General features: G+C 33.1%; 1 protein-coding gene and 1 pseudogene across 1 annotated transcript; one reads left to right on the top strand and one right to left on the bottom strand.

The window, feature by feature from the left end:
* Positions 1-637: 637 nt before the first annotated feature.
* On the bottom strand, positions 638-14,573 carry LOC111383469 (3-hydroxyisobutyryl-CoA hydrolase-like protein 1, mitochondrial). The gene is made up of 14 exons (XM_023007583.1): positions 14,352-14,573; positions 14,155-14,235; positions 13,396-13,464; positions 13,169-13,232; positions 12,550-12,629; positions 11,619-11,702; positions 10,325-10,409; positions 4,764-4,849; positions 4,513-4,634; positions 3,736-3,796; positions 1,448-1,546; positions 1,269-1,370; positions 1,147-1,188; positions 638-1,038 (listed from the first exon to the last, which is right to left on the bottom strand). Exons 1-14 carry the CDS (start codon positions 14,466-14,468, stop codon positions 919-921), a joined length of 1,212 nt encoding a protein of 403 aa, XP_022863351.1. The 5' UTR covers positions 14,469-14,573; the 3' UTR covers positions 638-918.
* Positions 14,574-15,616: 1,043 nt separating this feature from the next.
* On the top strand, positions 15,617-21,920 carry LOC111377515 (annotated as a pseudogene).
* Positions 21,921-22,341: the final 421 nt, after the last annotated feature.

Here is a 22,341-nt window from a genome sequence, read left to right as displayed (position 1 = left end):
ACATAAAAATTGTCAATTTAAGGAATATCATTTTTTACGATTGTTCCTAGAATTGTTTCCCAAAAAAACAGAAAAAAAGAAAAAAATAAATAAAAAGGTAGTTGCATGGAAAATCAATTTCCATCAATCCTATGAAAAAGCGAATTTCTCAAAACCAAAGAAAAGCGGGCAAAGCTAGAAAACCAATTACTTGGAAAACTTGGCAAATCAAACACTCAAAAACATGGAAAATGAAATTTCATTTCCAAGTTTCTTGGAATAAAAGGCCTATCAAACATGCCCTAAAAATAAAGTTTTGAAAATGGGTTAACAATGGAGATGCAAAATGTCATACGAAAATACTGCACTGAATAAGATTTCATTTACGTAACCTCCTGGATTCTTGAAGAAATCGTATGATCTCATTGAACGACTTTACGTAATATACTCCAGCAATCTGTTGTCGTCATTAGCAGGTGAAATTGTTTATTCAGGTGAAATTGTTTATTCAGCCCATGGGACGTAGTATGCTAGAGGAGAGTTGTAGGAGAAGGGGAAAGGAGGGAGAAGAAGAGAAAGGAGGGAGAAGAAGAGAAAAGAGGGGAAAAGAGAGAAGAGGGGAAGAGGAAGATAGAAATTTGAGAGATAAATCCATTTATTTCATTCATTCAAAAGTTCTTTTATTACAATGCAAAAGAGTCCATTACATAGGGTCTGAAATATTCTATTCCATCTTAAGAAGAAACATATCTAATAGAAGCAATAAATTAAACCTAATTATATTTCCTAAAATACGAATTAAAATTGGAATCTAAACATAATAATATTTCTTCTAATATTGCATTAGTATGTACCTCTCCACCACAAGCCGAGTACAAGAAAACAGTGCAATTTCTGCACCCCTGGGGAAGTGAATGCAATACAATATTTCACCCAAAACTATGCAAACGCTTCTCGCTGCTTTGTCGGCAGTTCTAGTTCAGGCTCAAATGCTGTGAGCGGAGCAAAGTACTGATCTATCATGTCTTGAGATACTTGTCCCAACGTTGGAGGGTCCCACTACAAGTTTTACAAAATCATTCGTTGATCAAAAGAGAGTATCAATTTAGCAGCAGCTAATAACTAAACAAGAAGGGTGGCAAAATTAGGAATTAAGATATAGTTTACCTTTGGTGCAAAATCTTTATCTACCAGCTTTGCTCGAACACCCTGAACAGGAAAGGTAAGTGGATACCATGACAAAGACGTATAATACTCGTGCTAAACAGAAAGTTAGAAACATTTTATACCTCATGGAAGTCACCTGTAATCTGCCTGGATATTCCTTGTAGGGACATTCTATACTCACGAATAAGGCATTGATCAAGACTTTGAAATCTACCCTCTCGTATCTGGAACAGACATTATTGTGAGTTCAGCTTCAATTATAGTGGTCTGGAGAACTCACTAAAATGTTCTGGGGACTTACAGATCTTAACGAAACCTTCAAACTTAATGGTGCAGCATCTTTAAGTTTCATCAACGTTGATGTGCACCATGCATCATTTGTTTTGGCAACCTCATTTTCCTAGGAAAATTTTAAATAGGAATCTTAACCATAGCAATTAACGTAAATTTCTTCCAAGGAAAGATACAGAGTTATATAATTGAAAAAAACATGTTCTCCAAGAAATTTAGATGAAAAATTTTATTGGTGGACGTAAAATGGAAGTATAAAGCAGAAGAAAGAAAAAACTAAACCAAGAAGCATTGTGACTGGTGAAAAGGGCTGTTTGATAAACTCGGAGGTTTTAATGTTATTCAGCAGTTCGAGTATGATTTATTATCATCCAATTACTAGAACCTTAGGATCGCATAGCCTTAGAAGGACAAGGTTCAAATAAAGATGAAATAGCCCATGCTTGACTAGCCAAGCAGACAAACAACCTTGCATATCTCTTACAGTTTTAGCTATATCATTTAACATTCTCAATCAAATTTACCCATCGAGCAGGGACGAAAGTTGACTTTATTGATCCGACGGCGCCGAGTGGAAGGCTGCTGGGCAGGTAAAAAACTACAATATATAGACTGGTATTCCTATCAACTCCTCCTCAGAACTACAGAGAGATAGCGATAAAGAGAGACGAAAAGATTATTTTGTATCTATACTTCATTTTCTTCATCAATAACATCCTATCCTAATCCTCTGATCACTCCATTTTCATCAAAAGAATTTGCGGTGAACAGTTTAAAAGAGACATTAAATGTAATGCCCCAAAACAAAAATAAAAAAAATACATACAATATATTATGGGGCATCAATACAAGTTTTGAGATTTTAGGGTAACCTAGCAACTTTACCATTTTCTAGGGACCTTGTTTTAATAATCATAATAATTGAATCTATATGAGTTTTGGATATATATGAGTTTTACACGAAATTAAATTTTAATATTATTTTGGATATTTATCAAATTATTATTAAATTATCTGATATAAAAGTATTTAGATAAAACTTGAAATTTGCATATATTCATATTGAAATCTTTTCATCATGTAGTTATAATTTTTTGAAATTCGAATTTCATGATAAGTTTATTTGTTGAAACACCAATCTAAATTTGAATTAAGAGTCCTATTAGAATTCTAATTAGGTAACCATTTTTATAAAATCACACTTATAAACATCCTCTTGTTGTGCACTTCAATTCACAGAAATTCGTAGAGAACAAGAATAGCAAAAAGAGATAAAAGAAGAGGTAGAGACGGAGAGACTGGGGGGAAAAGAGTAAGAGAGAAAAACATGAGAGAGGAAAAAGGGGGAGTGAGAAGAAAGAAAAAGAAAGGAAAAGGAAAGAAAAGAAAAGACTTTCTAACGCGTTCGAGATCCGTTCGCAAGAATTTTAAGTCCTAAGTAATTCAAGTACACGAGGAATTTCACGAATTAGGTATGGATTTCTTTAAATGCCAAGTGATTTTATATTTTCACTTTTTAATGTTTTAAGTTTAAGTATTCTATGTGCTATTATGTAAATCACTTGGTATTCAATTAGAGAAGGATCTTGTGGGTAATAACATATGATATTATTATGTAAATCTATACAGAAATCAGACATAGGGTTAAACACCTTATGTGGAGATTGAGAATGGGTATGACCTAAATGAAAATGAGACGGTCAGATTTCTATCCCACTAGAAAATTATGTTATGTTCATATTTTTATATTAAATTATGAAAATACAGGCATGAAATCTATATCGAGTATATCCATATGCTCACTCCATATTCTAAAATTATATTTTCAGATGCTTGGTGGATCGGAGTTGGAGGTTGAGACTGCTGACAGTGTCTGTGCTACTGGATCAAGAATTTTATTTTCTTTTAATGTTTAGTATTTAGTTAAAAAATTATTATTTTTTATTTATTTAATTTTTTTCAAATTAGGAATTTTATGTTCAAAATAGATGTTGAATTTTTAAAAAAATAAATGCTGAATTTATATTACATTAGTAGATTAAGTTAATTAACGTTTTTATGAGACAATAACATAGCTTATTTTATTTCACAAAGTTCTTAATTTTTTTATTTTTTATTTTGTATTACAATATGAGTAAATTCACTTTTCTTACGAATAAAGAAATTAATTGAGTAACCTCCGGAAAATAGGTTTCGAGATGTTACATTAAAGATCAATGTTATATTTTCATTCAGAATTGTTTTTGCAAAAGGATACTTCACGTAAATGAAAACAGAACTAGTTTATTATATGCTTACCAAAGAATCAATAATTTCCTCAACAGTGTCTTGGCTGAAACATTTGTCAAGTGTTTCAATCCTAACCAAGAATAGGAGTAAGAGGGAACAAATGATCAGTATAAATCATCATAAAAGTGACAGAAGCAGATGAGATTCACTCAAAGGAGGACTGTACGTCTCAGGAAAACTATATTCACAAGTATATTCTACAATAAGATAAACCATACATTCAGTCTTTAGAGCATTTTTCGTAAGTGTTTATAAATAGCTTAAATTATATATAGATAGAAATGAGTGATGAATAAGTGAGTAATACATGTGGTCCATCAAGACGTAACATAGGCTGAGTAAATAAGAGGGGTGTGAAACTTCTGAAAAAGACAGGAAACAATTGTATCCACTAACTCCTTTTCTTTTCGCACTCTGTATGGGTGGTGTATGTTGCGTGGATGAGGAGAACAAGTTAGTTTGCTAAATGCTCAAAATGTAAAGGATTATTCCTATTAATTTATTCAAATAATATATATAACTTGTAAGCCTTGAAAAATCCCCTCGTCTAACTTTGAACTAGCTAATCATAAATGGAGAAGGCAGTTGACCAAAGCTTCATTCGACCTGGTACTTTCTTTACATATTATGATGTTTTTCTGATTGACAATGAAGATAAGAGACCAAATTTCAAAACATTTACAAATAGATTACTACCTAGCCAATTTGTCTTGTAGGACATTTGCCCACTGGAATTCAACTAAATTATGCCCTTTAAACTTACAATCTAGAAGACAGATGAAGTACCTCTGAATTACACTTTCTTTATCTGGAAGAGCAAGATCTCCATGATTTTCTAGACAAGTTTCAATGACAGAGGGGTCATCAGTTACCAAGTTCCCAAGCTGTTCTTCAATCAAAGGAAGTTTCTGTAGAAGTAATGGATGAACGAGTGAAAATGCAAAAAGCCTTCTCTCACAGTGAAATGGTATGGTACCAAAAAAAAAATAATAATAAATAAATAAAATAAAAAATAAAAAATGCGCAATAGCACTGACTGCAATAAGCGAGTAGTGCGTAGAAAGCCCACAAGACATCATTTCTGCTCCACTGAGTTTATCACCTGTTAAGGCCAGGTACTCCCCTGCAAAAAGACATAGGCATACATAGGTAAAATTAGCTGCCTGGCCAATTCAGAAGTCAGGATAACGGACCTGTTAACAACAATAACAATTTTCCAGCCACAAATTTGAAATGGAAAACATAATATGAAATTCAGAAGTGATGTCGAGGACAATCCCACATATCAGCAAAATATTCAAAACAACAGATTAATGAAATGAGCAGCAACAAATGAAATAAGTTCGCTTGCTCATCAATTTTCCAAAAAATTCAAGATTGAATGAATGATTTATTCTTTATTCTTGTGAACCTAAATGTTCTAAGTTAGCGTGGCATAGTCTTCAACATTTAAAAATAAGAGTATCTCCAAAAAACTCTCCATTTATAAAGAGTGGTATCTTTAAATTTAGAAAGTAAATTTTTTTTATGAACTCCTACAATGCTCTCTATTTTGGCTCTTCATTTTTTTCCAAGAAACATTTATTCATTTCTCTTCATCTTTTATTTAACATATTCTTTTATATGTCAATGGCCAATCAATTCAAATATAATTTGAATAATTTACGAAATAGAATATTAAAATTTCACTTATAAATTTATTAAAATGCAATCATTATAAAGTAATATTAGAGAGTGAGTTTGATCTCTAAATTTGAAGAGTCAAATTCACTCTCTGTTTTAAAACGTTGGAATAAAAAGTTTCTCGGAGCTTGTTTTTCAAACGTTGACTTTCTAAAATAAAGAGTATCACGTGTTTAAAGTGTTTCTTAGAGATGCTCTAAGAGTACATCAAGTGAGCACTGTGCATCTGATGCGGACATCCATTTACTATTTATTTTCTTCCATTTATTATTTATTTTCTTTTTGGACCATTAGTTATACTCTATTTGGATTATTATTTATATTTTTGTTATTGGGCTTGTTTAGCGGGTTTGGGCCCAAGCCCTTCTCTTTAGGGTTTGTGTTCTGCTATTTATTTCTGTTTTGTTTCTCATTTGAGACAGTTGATAATGATTTAGAATTGAAATATTTTTGGTAGCTTGCAGCCGTTTTCCCCCTCCCCTCTCTTCCTCTGGTTTCTTCTCCTCTTCTCCCTTCTCTCTGTTTCTCCTCCCCGTTCCTTCTTCTTTCTTTCTTATTCATCCTACATCAAATTTGGTATCAGAGCCGAACCATGGGTAATTTCTTTTCTTTAATCCAAAATTTATTCATATTTCCTTCCCAAAATCTGTTGGAATAGCACGAACTAAAAGAATATTTGGTACAGGCAGCAGTTTTTTCTTCTTCAATTTTTAGTCTTAGTTGAAAAAAAAAAAATCACTGTTCACGGGTACTGTTCACACCCGGAATTTCAATTTTTTTAATAGATTTTTCAGCAGTTTCACAAAAAAAAAAAAAAAATCGTTACTGTTCACGGGTACTGTTCACACCCCGAATTTCAATTTTTTTAAAAGATTTTTCAGAAGTTTTAAAAAAAAAAAAAATCGTTACTGTTCACGGGTACTGTTCACACCCCGAATTTCAATTTTTTTAAAAGATTTTTCAGAAGTTTTAAAAAAAAAAAAAATCGTTACTGTTCACGGGTACTGTTCACACCCCGAATTTCAATTTTTTTAAAAGATTTTTCAGAAGTTTTAAAAAAAAAAAAAATCGTTACTGTTCACGGGTACTGTTCACACCCCGAATTTCAATTTTTTTAAAAGATTTTTCAGAAGTTTTAAAAAAAAAAAAAATCGTTACTGTTCACGGGTACTGTTCACACCCCGAATTTCAATTTTTTTAAAAGATTTTTCAGAAGTTTTAAAAAAAAAAAAAATCGTTACTGTTCACGGGTACTGTTCACACCCCGAATTTCAATTTTTTTAAAAGATTTTTCAGAAGTTTTAAAAAAAAAAAAAATCGTTACTGTTCACGGGTACTGTTCACACCCCGAATTTCAATTTTTTTAAAAGATTTTTCAGAAGTTTTAAAAAAAAAAAAAATCGTTACTGTTCACGGGTACTGTTCACACCCCGAATTTCAATTTTTTTAAAAGATTTTTCAGAAGTTTTAAAAAAAAAAAATTAGCTCAAATTTTCATTTTCCATTACTTGCACTTTTTGTTCGTTGATCTCTCTATTGCATGTCATTAAGTTGCTATTACAGTGCATGTAGTTATATATTGGTCATCTTGTCACTTCTAGCTCTAGTACCTTAAACATGAACCCCTCACAATTCGATGCACTCACCCAACAAATAGCGGCTATTCAAACTCAAATGACCGCTACTCTTAAAGAGAGTACGGTCCTATCTGCTAGTTTGAAAAATTTTAAACACATCCCTCATTCGATTAATGTTGATAAATCTAAGGTGTCCCATAATAGACAACATTGTCGACAAGGTAATCAAAAATACTTTCGACCCGATCGTAAGGATAGGGATAGGAATATGGATCAGATTCGTGAGCGAGAACGAGATAATTTTGAAATTCTTACTCAATGGAATGCCTTTAAACAAGGAAATCAATTAGTGACTGAGCATATCGCGCAATTTGAGGAATTTCGAACCAAATGTCATTTAATTAAGGATGAGAGCACGACTTTGAGTAGGTTTAGCCAAGGTCTGAGAGATGATCTTAAGCGCGAGCTTTTCCTTCGAGGTGTCACTACTCTTGATCACGTTTACTCTTTAGCTCGAGATTATGAGTTGATTATTAGTACTCCATATGAAAAGCGTGGTCATCGTCGCTCACCCATCTCATTAGCGTCGCCTCATCATAAGTCTATCATAAAATCGTCTCCGTCTAATGTTCCTCCTATTTGGAAAAATAATTGTAAAGGTCGTGATAGTCCAAGATCTTCTTTTCCATGTAGAAAGCATATGGACAATCATTCTTCGGTGTCATTGGCTCCAATTCCTCCCGTTAAGTCCCTTCTAGGACCTCCCCCGTCTGATATTCCTCCAATTTTGAAAAATAAGGGTAAAATTTTTGATAATCATCATTTGGCTTCATTGGCTCCACCTCCTCCCGTTAAGTCCCTTCTAGGACCTCCCCCTTCCAATGGTTCTCCAATTTTGAAAAATCAGGGTAGAATTTCTGAAACTCCAAGGTCTTCTTCTCACTTGTTGTGCGTCAACTGTAAAGACTTTGGTCACATTTCTTCTAAATGTCCTAATCGAACCCTAGTCATGAAAGAACGAAAGAATGTAATAGAGGAGCCGTTAGAAGATCTAGTCTACGAACCTAAACTTGAAGATTTTGATGACTTGGATAATAGTGAGGACACTTCCTTAGATGGAATCCAGACTCTTCTCGAGACTTTGGATACTATACCCCTTATCTCCGACAATTCTCGATCACATGTTATATGTCATACCCTTACCCAACTCAAAGAGTTTGATGATTTCACTAGTCACCCTTGGAGAATCCAGTCGCTTGTTCTTAGTACTAAATCGAAATTCTCCACTACTGACCAACCTCAAACTGATNTTGAGGTAGTTGTATCACATTTTCATAGCTTGCATATTGAGATCAATAAACAATTTGAAGCAAGTAAAGCATTATATAAACCTCAAGTTGATTGGCATAAACAATACTTTGAATTTAATATTGGGGATTATGTTATATTGCAAGCGTGTAATGCTGGTCTTTTTAAAATTTCAAAGCATGTTGGTCAAAATGCCTATGTCAATGACCTTTTATCACATTATGACCACCACCCTATTTTATTTGTTACGGACTTCGATGCTTACAACGGCTATTTTAGCCCTTCTGATGACCCGTTTCTACTCCCACATGAGAATTCCCACACCGACTTTTTTGCCATGTCTGCTTCAATCCCACCTATCACAGCACACAAAAATAAAATTGATGTTATTTTGGATGAACAGCTTGTGTTGACCAATAATAGAGAAATTCAGTACTTTCTTGTTCGTTGGATGGATCGACTTGATTCTGACGGTACATGGATTCCCAAAGAGAGACTTCAGCAGTGTGAGCCAAATTTATTGGAGCTTTATAAGAGTCAGCAAAATTCTCACTCGCCTAAGTTATCTTGGTCAGCTCATGTTTTTGCGGTTAATTTGCAATTGGTATCGTCACCATTTGTGGAATTTCGATATTTGGTTCGTCAGAAAGATCGTCCCCCATGGCATGACTTGGAGCCTTTAGCATCAGATTCATTGCAACATTTTGATTCATCCACTCGACGGGGTCGAGTTTTTTTCCCACCCCGGGAGAGTTGATGCGGACATCCATTTACTATTTATTTTCTTCCATTTACTATTTATTTTCTTTTTGGACCATTAGTTATATTCTATTTGGATTATTATTTATATTTCTGTTATTGGGCTTGTTTAGCGGGTTTGGCCCAAGCCCTTCTCTTTAGGGTTTGTGTTCTGCTATTTATTTCTGTTTTGTTTCTCATTTGAGACAGTTGATAATGATTTAGAATTGAAATATTTTTGGTGGCTTGCAGCCGTTTTCCCCCTCCCCTCTCTTCCTCTGGTTTCTTCTCCTCTTCTCCCTTCTCTCTGTTTCTCCTCCCCGTTCCTTCTTCTTTCTTTCTTATTCATCCTACATCAGCATCTTTTGCTTGTCATATTATTTTAGCACTGGAAACAGAAATTTAACAAGATATCATTTTGGGAAAGTCGATAAAACTGAGAAGATAGATTATCATTTATCAATAACCATGCAACATACTATGCTATAGAGCATATTACAGAGTTATCACACATTAAGACTATGATTGGCTCATGCTTAAATAGTTTATAAACACTCAAGCAACTTCTTATCAATACATTTTGACGAACCCATAAGTATTATCCACTTCTTTCTATCTATTTGTAATTTACATTGTTTATAAACTCTTCCCAAGCATGCTTTAAAATTTGGATATTTTTCTTTTCTAGTTATCCTAACTTATTACCAATGCTGGTAAAGACAGAAAAGGCAGCAGAAGGCATACAATGGTTTAGAAAGGAAAAGGATATAAAATTAAGATGAACTAGCAGGTTATGTCCAATGCAAATGACTTGATCACTAAAGAATGAAGGAAGATAAAATGAATAAGACTCTCACGAAAGGTTAAAGCACGACAGAAACTTAAAAGATCTAATTTAATGTTGGCGTATGGAATCATAAAAAGCACTAAGTATTAGACTTTTAGATTATTCAATAAGTGGTAGCTTTGAAGATTACTCAAGTGGTGTTTGACCATATGAGGAAAACAAAAAAAGGAGGAAAAATAAGATTATCCAAGCACGAATAAACTATTTATTTTATAATGCAGCAATAGAAAGCTCGTGTATCAATTCACGAGGACCGATTAGGTCCCATGATAATACAATTCCATTGAGTTGCAGAAGTACAAATCTGTGAGACATTTTATAAGGAAGAACCAGCGCAAGCAGATACCAAGTTAGTCATGCACAGGGTAGGCTTACTTTCATGAATCCCAGGAAAAGAAAAGGCATTTAGTAAAATGAATAAATGTGATAAGGCATAGAAACTAACCAAGATAGCCAGGCAGGTGTGAAAGGTAAAATGATGCCCCAGCATCTGGATGGAAACCAATTAATGTTTCAGGGGTAGCAAAAACCTGCAGTTATTGGGACATTTGTGGTTCAACTATTACCAAAAATGGCCAAAAATTTCTCAGGAAAAAAAAAAGTGAAGTAGAGGAATCATTTTCTTAACCCACCTATATCTTAAATCGGATAGTGCGGACTGGGGAATCATTACTTGAAATAATGATAAAAAATAAGAATTTAATTGCAAAAGAAAACCACAGGAGCACGTGAATATGGTCATAATGCTATTTGTTTCAGAATTAGGACCTTTAACTTATTTCTGGGAAAACTTACCTTTTCTAGCACATCTATAAGGACGTCTAGGTAGGATGTAAAACATTCAACTGAGACTTCTCAGACATGACTAAGTTATTGGGCATCCAAAGATAAATATTTAAAAGTGGATAAAATAGACTAGACTTCCACTAAACATGCATCCTTTAAACTTCATCATGCTAAATTTTGAAGGAAAAAATTGTAAAAGTGAGAAAGAAAGTCAAAACATACAGACATTGTGTTGCCCAAGCTTAATGGCCATCTATCACTTATCCTCAGAATAAAATGTTTTCTCTTAACATTAATGGCATGCAGCGACCAGTTTAAAAGGGCAAATTTATTTGCACAAAACTAACCATCACCCAGATAACCAGCTTTAATTTCTTGACCATGGCATCAGAAGTGTTGAGGATTTTATTAGAAGAAATAGCTGTCATCGGCCATTTCGTAGAACAGCAATTCTTTCGGTGAAAGGAATTAAAATAAGCCAAAGAACATACGAGATAAAGAGAGAGTTTGGATCTTGAATTTCAAAGCAAAAGCATTGGGTGCCAATAGGACAGGGACTTGTGTATGAAACAGAGGTAAATATCTAAACAGAGTCCTGAACAAATTGTACTAGATATGCTGTTCCTTCTAGTACTTTCACATCCAACCTCCTCTGTTTTTAACATTTCATTCAAGGGATGAAATAAATAAGTCGGCTCTCAAATTCTTTAAACTTCTTAATTGCTAAATGTTCACATTGTTACTCAACTAATTAAGTAACGAGCTTCCACATCTCATCCCCTCTAAAATACAATATAAACATGGTCTGATAATCAGCAGCAGCACATAAATAAAACCGGATCATGAGTTCTCCAAAGTAGTTGAACACCAACTCCAAAATCGTAAAAAATATCTTTTAATAGGTGAAATAGAAGAAGAGAACAAGATTCTTAGATTTCATGGAAGTTTCTTACAGTTTTATCAGTTGCAACTCGGAATGTCCCAGGGACTGAAATTCCAGCCCCACCACCCATTGTAATCCCATTTAAGATGGCCACCTGCATGGAGATCATTGCATAGAATAGTAAAAGAAATGTTAATGATGAAAATTCAGGTGCAAGAAACATGAATAATAAAAATTGACTGGTCTTAAACTTGTAGCAGAATCAATATTTTTTGTGTTGTAGAGGACAAAAAGTAAGAAACAGAAATCAGCTGGGCAAAACATACTGTTCCATCTGAGTAGATATCCAAATGGCATTAATTGAGTAGATAAAAGGATGTATATAGAGAGGCCACAACAAATCAACAATTGCAATCCTGATGAACAGGCAGATTATCATCTTCTGAACTTTGAAACTCAGAGCAATTTGACCAATATTTTAGAAAGATGATACAAAATGTCTGTATCAACGACATCGTTGCCAAAGAGCACTTTTGTCTATGGCGTAGTGAGGCGCCCAATAGTCATTATTTTGTTGTCAAAGTGTAACCTTTGCTTTATTATATCCTAGTTTTTTTAACGCCTTTTTGCATCATACTTTGTTTTACCGTCATGTTAAGTGGAATTAAATTTTTCCCATTGAAATGAGACCAAGAGCTGAAAAATGTGAATGAATCCAGTTTTGACTTGGGAGATCATATCAAGCGCATTTTGTTCAAAATAAACAGGGAACTAACTGTTTGTGTGCAGGAACTTGAGGAACTGCAGCAATATCTGAGTTTTGTGAATCACACGAAGAACCTCATTTCAATTAGTAAAAGGAAGCATGATCCTCATTTTTCACTTTGTGCTTAAGCTTCTAGAGGCCTTTATCCCCCAGCATACTTAACAATCTAAAAATATGATTAGGAAATACACAATACAATTGGGCAGAATTGAGCAGGCAGTTAAATGATACTCACGTGTGGCTTCAAATATGTACCAAGAAAGTATATATGATTGTATAGGGTCCAAAAGAATTCTTTACACTCTTCAAGATTTCCTGCATGGATGAATAAAATATTATAACCATTCTGACGAAAGAGAGGGAAAGACTCAGAGCAATAGCAGTGACAGCAGTTATGCACCAACCAACTTTACAATTCCCTTGACATTGATGATTGTACCAAAAAGTATGTCTCTCCACTATTTAGAACAATAAGTAATGCGCTTATTTCGAGTGCCGTTCTCAACAATTATCAAGAACCACCACGTGGCAATTTATGCCTGACCACTATCTTAAATTGTCCAATTCGAAGTTCATTAGTAGACTTATTAGAACAATCCTTTAAAAAGTTCCCAACTTGTACAGGAACATTGGCCTGACTTTCTAGTCACAGCATGTTATAGTAACATAGGGTAGAGTTGAGTTGGTCAATCAGCAATTATCTCATAAATCAACTAAACCATCTTCACTCTATGAACTTGCAACTAAAGAATATAGTCCTTTGTGAAATCTTGATAAAGAGAACAAATCTGCAGTATACTTCACCAGGTAGATTATCAAAGAACATAGCATAATCTCAAATATTCTATTTGTACCTTCGTTTATTAACTTATAGAGAGAAACAATGTCACCACCGGCACAAAACGCCCTGCCTTTACCCTTCAAGAGTTTAATAACCATACTAAAGTTAATTTACAGCATAAGCTAACAAAAGACAAAAAATGGCATACAAGTCTACTCCTAAAAATACACACACAAAAATAAAAAAATTAAAATAAAAAATAAAAAATAACGATAAATCTGAATTGTGAAAATAGAATACCTTCAAAGCCACAAACCCAATGTCAGGGTTATCTTCCCAACTTTTGTATAGTTTATGCAACCTAGCACCCTATATTCCACCATATTGAATTAAAAAAAATGAACAAATCAGGATTATTGAAAATAAAATAAAATTAAGCATATAGTCAAATTACAACTAATAAATTCAATTGTTGAAAGAAACTCGAAACATAATCTACAAAGCGGTTATCATACAATATATTTTGATTAAAGTCAAATGGGCCAGCGTAAATTAAGATTGAAAACAACATAAAAGAGTGCATATTGAGAAAACATCTCAAAGAACGTCAAAACAAAAAATACTTACAATATGCTTATATGCATTACTATCAAATAAACTTCTCCACAGATAAGTAAATAACAATTACTGTTCTGGTTAAATATCATAATTATGGGATTCGATATATTAAGGCAAACCCAGAAAGGCAATCTTGCAAGGCGGATAAGAAAACACCTTAATGAACAATTACAAGATATTACCCACATATATGCAAACAATCCATTTAAATATTAAAATTAACTTAAAGACACCACCTTGCACAGTGACTGAAAACAGCAATGAACCATTGGTCTAAATTTCTCAATTGAGCCAATTCAAAACCTCAATACTATTAAAAACCTTAGACACAATCTTCTTAAATCTCAATGAAAAAAAATAAAATGCAACCAAATAATAGCACATGCAGGCGCAAAACGCACTAAAAAACCCATTACTGTCAACTGTGCCTATATAACATACCACGGTAGTATTAAGAGCATTGAGCACAGAGGGTCTGTTGAGAATTGCAGTTCTTGAATAAGCTTTGCCCTCGACAAGTACCTGAAAATTATTCAAACAAAATGAGTTCATATTGGTGTGTGCTTGTCCGTGTGTATGTGGTATAAATTAAGCATTCGATAATTGAAATGGAAAAGGGTTTAAACAAGAGAACTGACTAGGTTATCAGCATCATCAATGAGGGGATTATTGGAGAGAGAGCTAACGCTTCTGAATTGGAAGATGCATCTATGAACACATCGCCTCAAAAGCAATGATGATTTGAAGTTATGCATTCCTCCGACCGACCAAGGGTGATGAGTATAATTTACCCAAAAGGGTTGTTTGGGAAAATTTTGAGAATTAATTGAAATTAGATTATAGGGCAGAGTTGTGAGCAAGTAGCAGAGTCATCAGTAATTATAAGTAAAGGGAATGTTATATTACCAGATTGATTTTAAATGAATTATGCCAGATTAATATTTGGTAGCATTTTATTATTAGTTGGCCTAAAAACATTTTTCAATTATCAGATAAAATCAATCTGGTAAAATGGCATAACTCGCAAATTAAATTAAATACAAACTCATCACATTTTATTAGAATTTAAACTATAATGTGATTAAAATAATTTTTTATTTTTAAAAAAAGGCAATTAAAACAAGCAAAAGAAAAGTTTGGTAAAAATTGGATGATTAAATTATGATTACCTTTAATTTAATTAAATTTACATTTGCAATTTTTGAAGTCGGATCTAATTTTTTAAACGTATATTTTATCAAGTAAATGAAAACAATTAAATTATAGAAATCATATTACATAAATGGACAAAACATGAACTAAGTTGAAAATGGTTGAAATTATTCAAATTAAGTTTAGGATACATTATTCAACCTACTCTTTATAATCTTCTCCAAGCCTCCAAAGTTACATTTCTAGCGAAAATAAAATGGTGTGTATTTATGTGCTGTCCTATTGAGCATTTGAAGCCCAAAAATGCATTTCGGAGTAAAGAAAACTATACTCTCTTTTGGTAAAAATTAAAAATTTAGATTTTAATTTAAGCCAAAATTAATAATTAATTTTAATAATATATTCATGGGATCCACAACTTTTAACAACATATTTTATTAACTTTTATCAAAATCTACTAAAAAATTGATTATAATGCCCATCAAACAAAGCTAAGCACTTTACTTGCTAGAAAATGCAGTTTTTGTGGCTCCTTAAGCCTGAATTTTTTAGGGGCTGTTTGTTCCATATTATTTCCTCATTTGTAGAAGAATTCTGACCGTTAGTGGACCCCTATACAGCCGTAATTGTTGACTTGCATCTCACAATTTTATGGAGAAATGTGCACCAACGGCTATATTTCTCATTTTATAAAATGAAAAATGTGCCTCAAAAAATCCCTTAATCTTGTTTTGCCTTTTCCTGACAAATTATGCTACTTGGAGCACTAGCTGGTCACCTTGCATTACTGAGAAAATCTTTAGTCGAACGGTCGCACTATCACTATAAGAGAGGGCCACCTCGACGTAGGGTGCCACTGAAGATTTTCTTGCCTGCAAGGCCGACATGGCCCTATTACTGTAGCAGCATTTTCTTGACAAGGTTCGACTTCATCACTTGAAACATCGTTTGCTGAGTTTGAGGTAGTAGGGCAAATGGGCAACAAATACTGCAATCTGCATTAGGCTTCGATGTTGGAGAGAAATAATGCAGCAACAAATTATTTACTACTCAGTATCCATAGCGTCATCGACGCGGTGCTTAAATAAAATAAAAATGAAAATTGAATGATTAATAAATAACAATATATACATATGATAATCAAAATAAGACAATCCTATGATATTTTTTACTGTAGAAAATGCAGGATAACCTAACGAGATTGCAAATAATTTGCCCACCTTAAATTAAACATATAAAAAATATATATATAATATGTAGACACAGGTATCTTTTTGAACATAATTTTGAACCAACTTGAGTGAAGCAAATCCGTGATGATTAACCCAACTTTGGCCTTTTCATTTTAACCTCCTGGCAGTCTGTACAGGCACACACAATACATGGGGGTGAGGGAATTTTTATTTTATTTTATTTTTTTAAAATAATCACCCACCCTCCACGCATCCACTCAGTAGCATGTGAGGGGGCTTGAAGCAGGGCTATACAGCAGGCAAAATCCTTTCAACAACGGTAATGGCTGCCTTTTACACCATCCTCAATCACTATATCCTCCTTGATTTGCGATTTTTTTTTATCCTTGCGCTCTCTACTCTACATACAGGATTTCAGATAATTCTCGTTTTTCTTTCAAGCTCCAAAGTAGAGATGGTAATTTGAACCGTTAAAATCGAAAATCGAGGTTAACCGAACCGAATGGGGCGAAAAAAATCGAACCGACGGTACAATGGGACGGATATGGTATTTGATTTTAATGAACCGGTTTGTGGCGGTACATGTATGGTATTTACACTGTCGAACCGATTACCCGCTTAAAAAAATCTTTTTTTTATTAGGGATGATAAGGTTTAGTGATAAGGAAGTTAACGAAGAGGTACATTTTTTTATTTAAATCTTAGTTAAAACCATTTTGGATTATATAATATCATTGTATTCTCTATTTGGATTTCTTATTTACTATATAGGAATCAATTTTGAGTGCTGACCTATGCTAGTAAGAGTTGTGGGGAAGAATGAAGATTAAGTATGAGTTAAGGTTGAAACTTTTGAATTATTGAGCATGAATCATGTAACTATAATGCACAAGAATCAAGAATGAAGGAAAATTTTAGTATTGTTATATTTATAATATTGTTTGTTAAATTTGTATTTTGCAATTGGAATTTGGGATAATGTTTGACCAACTTAAATAGATTTTGGGTCACTCCTCTTAATAAAGTTGACCTTATTAAGATGGACCACAAATCTTAACATAGGCTATGCTCTCGTTCCCATGATTGCTAGAGGGGCCATGCTAGGTCCTGATCAACCTGTAATTGTACACATGCTTGATATTGAACCAGCTGCGAAGGCATTGAAGGGGGTGAAGATGGAATTGATTGACGCAGCTTTCCGCTTCTCAAAGGTATGCCTTCTATGTTCTAATTGCCAACAATGCCTAACTCAAACGGCAAGATTAAAAACCTTTGAAATATAAGGCCTTCTTCTCTTGTAATATTAGGCTCAGTTATTAGTGAATTTCACGATGATTGCACATATTTATCATACTCAAATACGACGACTTTAATATCTAATTCAATCAGAATTCATCAATCACTACCCGAGATGTATGTTAATTGGCTGAATATTACTATTGTTGCAGGCATTGTTGCCACGACAAATGTTGTTGAAGCTTGCAAATGTGTAGACATTGCCATCATCATTTGCGGATTCCCATGGAAGGAAGGAAGGAAGGAATGAAAGGAAAAACATAATGTCCAAAAACGTATCCATATCCAAGGCTCAGGCCTCAGCATTAGAGAAACACACTGTCCCAGATTTCAAGGCAAGTGTTACCTAAGAGGAAAAGATTGGCCCGAATCTTTCCTTCTCTAGAATTTCTAGACAATTGAGAAGTTATGCATACACTTCTTGTCTGTGCAAAGAACCTAATTGTTGCATTGTTTTCTTGAATTTCTTGACATTGATAAACTTCACGGGTACAAAAAGTTAACCATAATATCGGCTTCCTTGTAGCTAATGCCTTTTATCACGTTCATTATTGACAGGCGTTGGTGGTTGCCAACCCAGCTAATACCAATGTACTCATTTTAAAAGAATTTGCTCCTTCAATCCCAGAGAGAGACATCACCTGCCTTACAAGACTAGATCACAACAGAGCTCTAGGCCAGAGATCAGAAAGGTTGAATGTTCACGTCAGTGATGTGAAGAATGTAATCATATGGGGAAATCACTCGTCTTCATCTACTCAATATCCAGCTGTTAACCACGCGACTGTAGACAACGAAAATGGACTGAAATTTGTCAGAGAACTTGTTGGAGATGATCACTGGTATCTCACTATATTGTTTAGTCTAATACAGATCCAAATTCTTATTCATATACTACCTACCTTCTGCCCCAAAGCCCTGGAAAGAAAAGAACCTTCCTTTTGCCTCTCTTTTAAGGAAAATCGCCCATAGAGCTAGCATGCTTTGGTCGGTTATAATAATGGGATTGAAAATAATAAACCCATTATTCTTATATCTTAAGAACTATAAAGATTATGATAGGTTCTTCAATTGTCAATTATTCTCTCATCCATTTATTTGGTGATACTTATATAATCTTGAAAAAGTGAAAAAGAAGAGAAACTAAAGTATATTTCAAAACCTACATTTCACAACGCCACAGAAGAAATAGAAAACCACATTAAGAAAAAACTCGAGCCCTTTCCCATCCTGTAGGATAATCGCCATGTAGCCTGGAAGCTGATAAAATACTATGGTGGCATTGGTTTATTGCTCCTTGTCCTTGATGTAAATTTCGAGTATAAAATCAGCAGTTAGTTTGTGACTAAATGCCATGGAAATTGTAACACCCCGAATTTTCATAAATTTTGAAGCGTTTTCAAATATTTACTTTTCTTTATATTAAAGACAAAATGATAAAAATGAATTCTTTTAAAAATACACTGCTGAAATATCCATAAATTTAAACTAAACATAGAAAATTATGTCTTTGAAAAAAATATTCAACTAACTAATTAAATAACATGACTTTGAAACAAACTTAACTAACTAACAAATTTAAAGACAAAACCAATTTTTTTTTAATACTTTTCGTTTTCGAATCTACTAGGCAATTCGCATCACATCCATCCACAGTTTCAATCGATCTGAACTAACCTATAAAATTTTGTAAGAGTGAGTATTTAAAAATACTCAGTAAGATATATGCAATTTCCATACACCATTATATATAACAAATTAAAAAAAAAAACACTTCATACCACTCTTATCTTATGAAATATATCGGTGACCAAGTGATACACCCATCTTAGGTCCTCCTAAATTTTCGTAGGAATTCATCTCTCTTTATAAAGAACTCGAAGGTCCACTGGCAATCATGCATATTTAATTGAATATATAAAAGTATAAGGAAACAAATTAGCTGCACATAAGTATCTTACATCGTCATTGAAATGTTGGAAAGAATAAAATCTTGCATGTAAAAATTCTTCTCTATTTTTCTATACTTTATTATTTCATTTCTATGTACCATGACTCTCTTTATTTTTTGTGGTGAAATAATAGAAATTCTTGCAGTATTTATAGTTGAAATTCTTAATTGAGTTTGTATGTAACTAAAATTGAAAAACTTTGTAATACAAGAAATTTGGATAAGAATTGGATTCAAATAATAGAGTTAATAGTAAACTCTACTATTGGTTTCCTATTACATTCATCCCATTGAAAATAAGACATGTGGCTAACTTGGACTTGGTTTCAAAAAGAAATTAGAATTGAAATGTATTATTGATTTCATATAAATCACGTGTAGTAGGAATTAAAAGAGGAAAAGAATTTTACATAATTAATATTGTAAGCACCCACCAATTCTATTAACTTACTTTTCTTTTAATCGGACTTAACTTAATGTAGTTTAATCGTAAATAACTTTTTTTCTCATATTGAATATTTCTAACTGATTATGAGCTCCAAAAAAGGTCCAATATTGATACACTTATCTTTTCCTCTATCAAAATCTAATTATTTGGCCAAAATAAAATTTAAAATTAAACTATTTTACTTTAGTCCCTCAACTTTCAAAATATAAATATATAGCATATAGAATAAACAAATTCTATTCTATAAAATTTTTGGGGTATTACAGCAATACTCTGCTATCTTCTCTCGTATTCCATACATTTGTACATTTGCTTGATTCTTCTGTTTGTTCAGTGGTCTTTCTATGGAATATGTTAGGTCAAATGCAGGGTTCATCATCACCGTGCAGTAGAGGGGTATAGCCATTATAAAAGCTCGAGAGTTGTCCAGTGCATTATGTAAAGTCCCAAAATTCGCATGTACTAGAATTTATTTACTTTTATACTATATTTTAAATTTGTAAAGTTAGGGGACTAAAATGATAAATATAATAAATTCAATTTTACTTAGGTCAAATATTTAAATATTGATAGAGTAATGATAAATATATTTATATTGTACTCGTTGGATAGCTTGTAATTAATTATATATATTAGGCTCAAGAAAAAGTCGCTTCGGATAAATCAGCTCCAAGATATTTCAGTTTGAAGAAGTTGATGAAAACTAGTTTTGTAATTTAATTGAAACCTTGGATTAAAATGCACCCTGCCACGTGTCATATGTATGAAGTATTTCATGTTGATTTTGAATTTGTTGGGGGTTAGTGCACGTGCATGTCAAATGATAGATAAGTAGTTCTATTTTAAAATGATTTATTTGCCTAGGTTTTTGGGATATGACAGGGATGTGTTGCCACATGTTGATTAGATAAGGAAGAAGTAATATTGGGATTGAGGCTTTTAGGTGTAAAAAAACACGATTTTTGACAGAATTTTATACCTACAAAATTCAGCTTTCCTTTCAACTCAAAATACCATACAAAAGCTCTTATTTTTTTTACTCTAGAAAAATAATAGATAGACGTATACAGGGGAAGCAGAAGCAAAGACAGAAAATAAAGTTCGGATTCTACTTTTCAAAAGAAAACTATTTTATCAACAAGGTAGGATATTGAGGTGCAGTGTATTCTATCTCGTTTAATTATTTTTTTTGCCATATTGATGAATAATTGTACTCATGAAAGTTAAAGATATTATATGATATGAATGATATGGTCATTTCGGTACAAATGATACGATATGATTTGACCTCTTATCGATTTCTAAAGATATGAGATGGTATGATTTTTCTGATACATGTTTTAAATTTTTTACTCGAGATTGCAACATAAATTTTTATATCCTATTGAGTATTCTCATGTACTCACTATTTTCCCTACTCCTCATAGATTAGAACGGGGCGTTGGTTGGCGGGCAAGGCGGTGCAGTCGTGATGTCAGAAATTGTGGAATTTAAAATAAATAAATTCTGAGTAACATGACTATGAACTTTTATTTTTAGCATTATTTTAATTTATATTTTCATGTGAAATTTGCTATTTCAAATTTGGGACATGTTTCGATTAATTATATTTTCTATATGTTTTATTTATTTTATAGATGGAACTAAAAAACTTTTCATGCTGGGATGTCTGATTAAATTTATTGAATTATGGAATGAAAGTTTTAGTAACGATTTAAATTGTTAGAATTTGGATCGTTACACATTTTCTACTGCAAGTTCTGCATGCTATCATGTGCGTGACTGGGTTCTTGGAACTCCAAAGGTTTAGTTCACATTGAATGCGAATTAAACAAATCTTCTTCCACTTCATCTGATTTAGATTGTTCTTATCTGTTTCCTTCTTTTATTCAAGGGACTTGGGTGTTGATGAGAGTGTGTTCTGATGGCTCTTGTGGTGTCCCACCTGGAATAATTTATTCTTTCCCAGTTACTTGCGAGAAACGAGAATGGTCAATTGTGCAAGGTTAGAACACAATAAGTTCTTTACAACATGACAGTGATCAAGGACTAAAGGGTATAACTCAGTGCAAAGCTCAAGATAGATGATTTTTCAAGGGAGAAGATGGGTGCAACTGCAAAAGAATTGGTTGAGGAAAAATCATTGGCCTATTCATTCCTCAATTGAGATTGCACTCAATCTTTTCCCATGTGTCTACTGCCTCCCTATGTTGTCGTCCTCTACTCAAAAGTAAAATAGATGCTATGATTCATATAAGTCATGATCTGCTTATTCAGGCGTTCAATCTCGGAAGTACTGAATAATAACATTTGTGACTTTATTTACGTTTATGCAGGTTTATTTTGTGATGCGAGACCTACAAAGGAAATCACGTCTTTAACAATTAATGTCGGGTTAACTAACGCAGGACGGAAAGTGGATAATAATAAAAGTGTCTAGTTCGTAACACACGAATAGGTGTTTGCTCGAATTTCACTCAAACGGATGTGTGTTTGCTCGAATTTCACTCGAACGGATGTGATAATTATTTGGAATCCACCAAATAAATATTAGAATCCATCAATTAATTGAAAAATCAAAATATCTT

The sequence above is a fragment of the Olea europaea genome, chromosome 3, assembly GCF_002742605.1.
Source record: "Olea europaea var. sylvestris chromosome 3, O_europaea_v1, whole genome shotgun sequence".
Classification (NCBI taxonomy): Eukaryota; Viridiplantae; Streptophyta; class Magnoliopsida; order Lamiales; family Oleaceae; genus Olea; species Olea europaea.
Note: the sequence above shows the minus strand (reverse complement) of the source record. Positions and strands in the feature narration are given on the sequence as shown.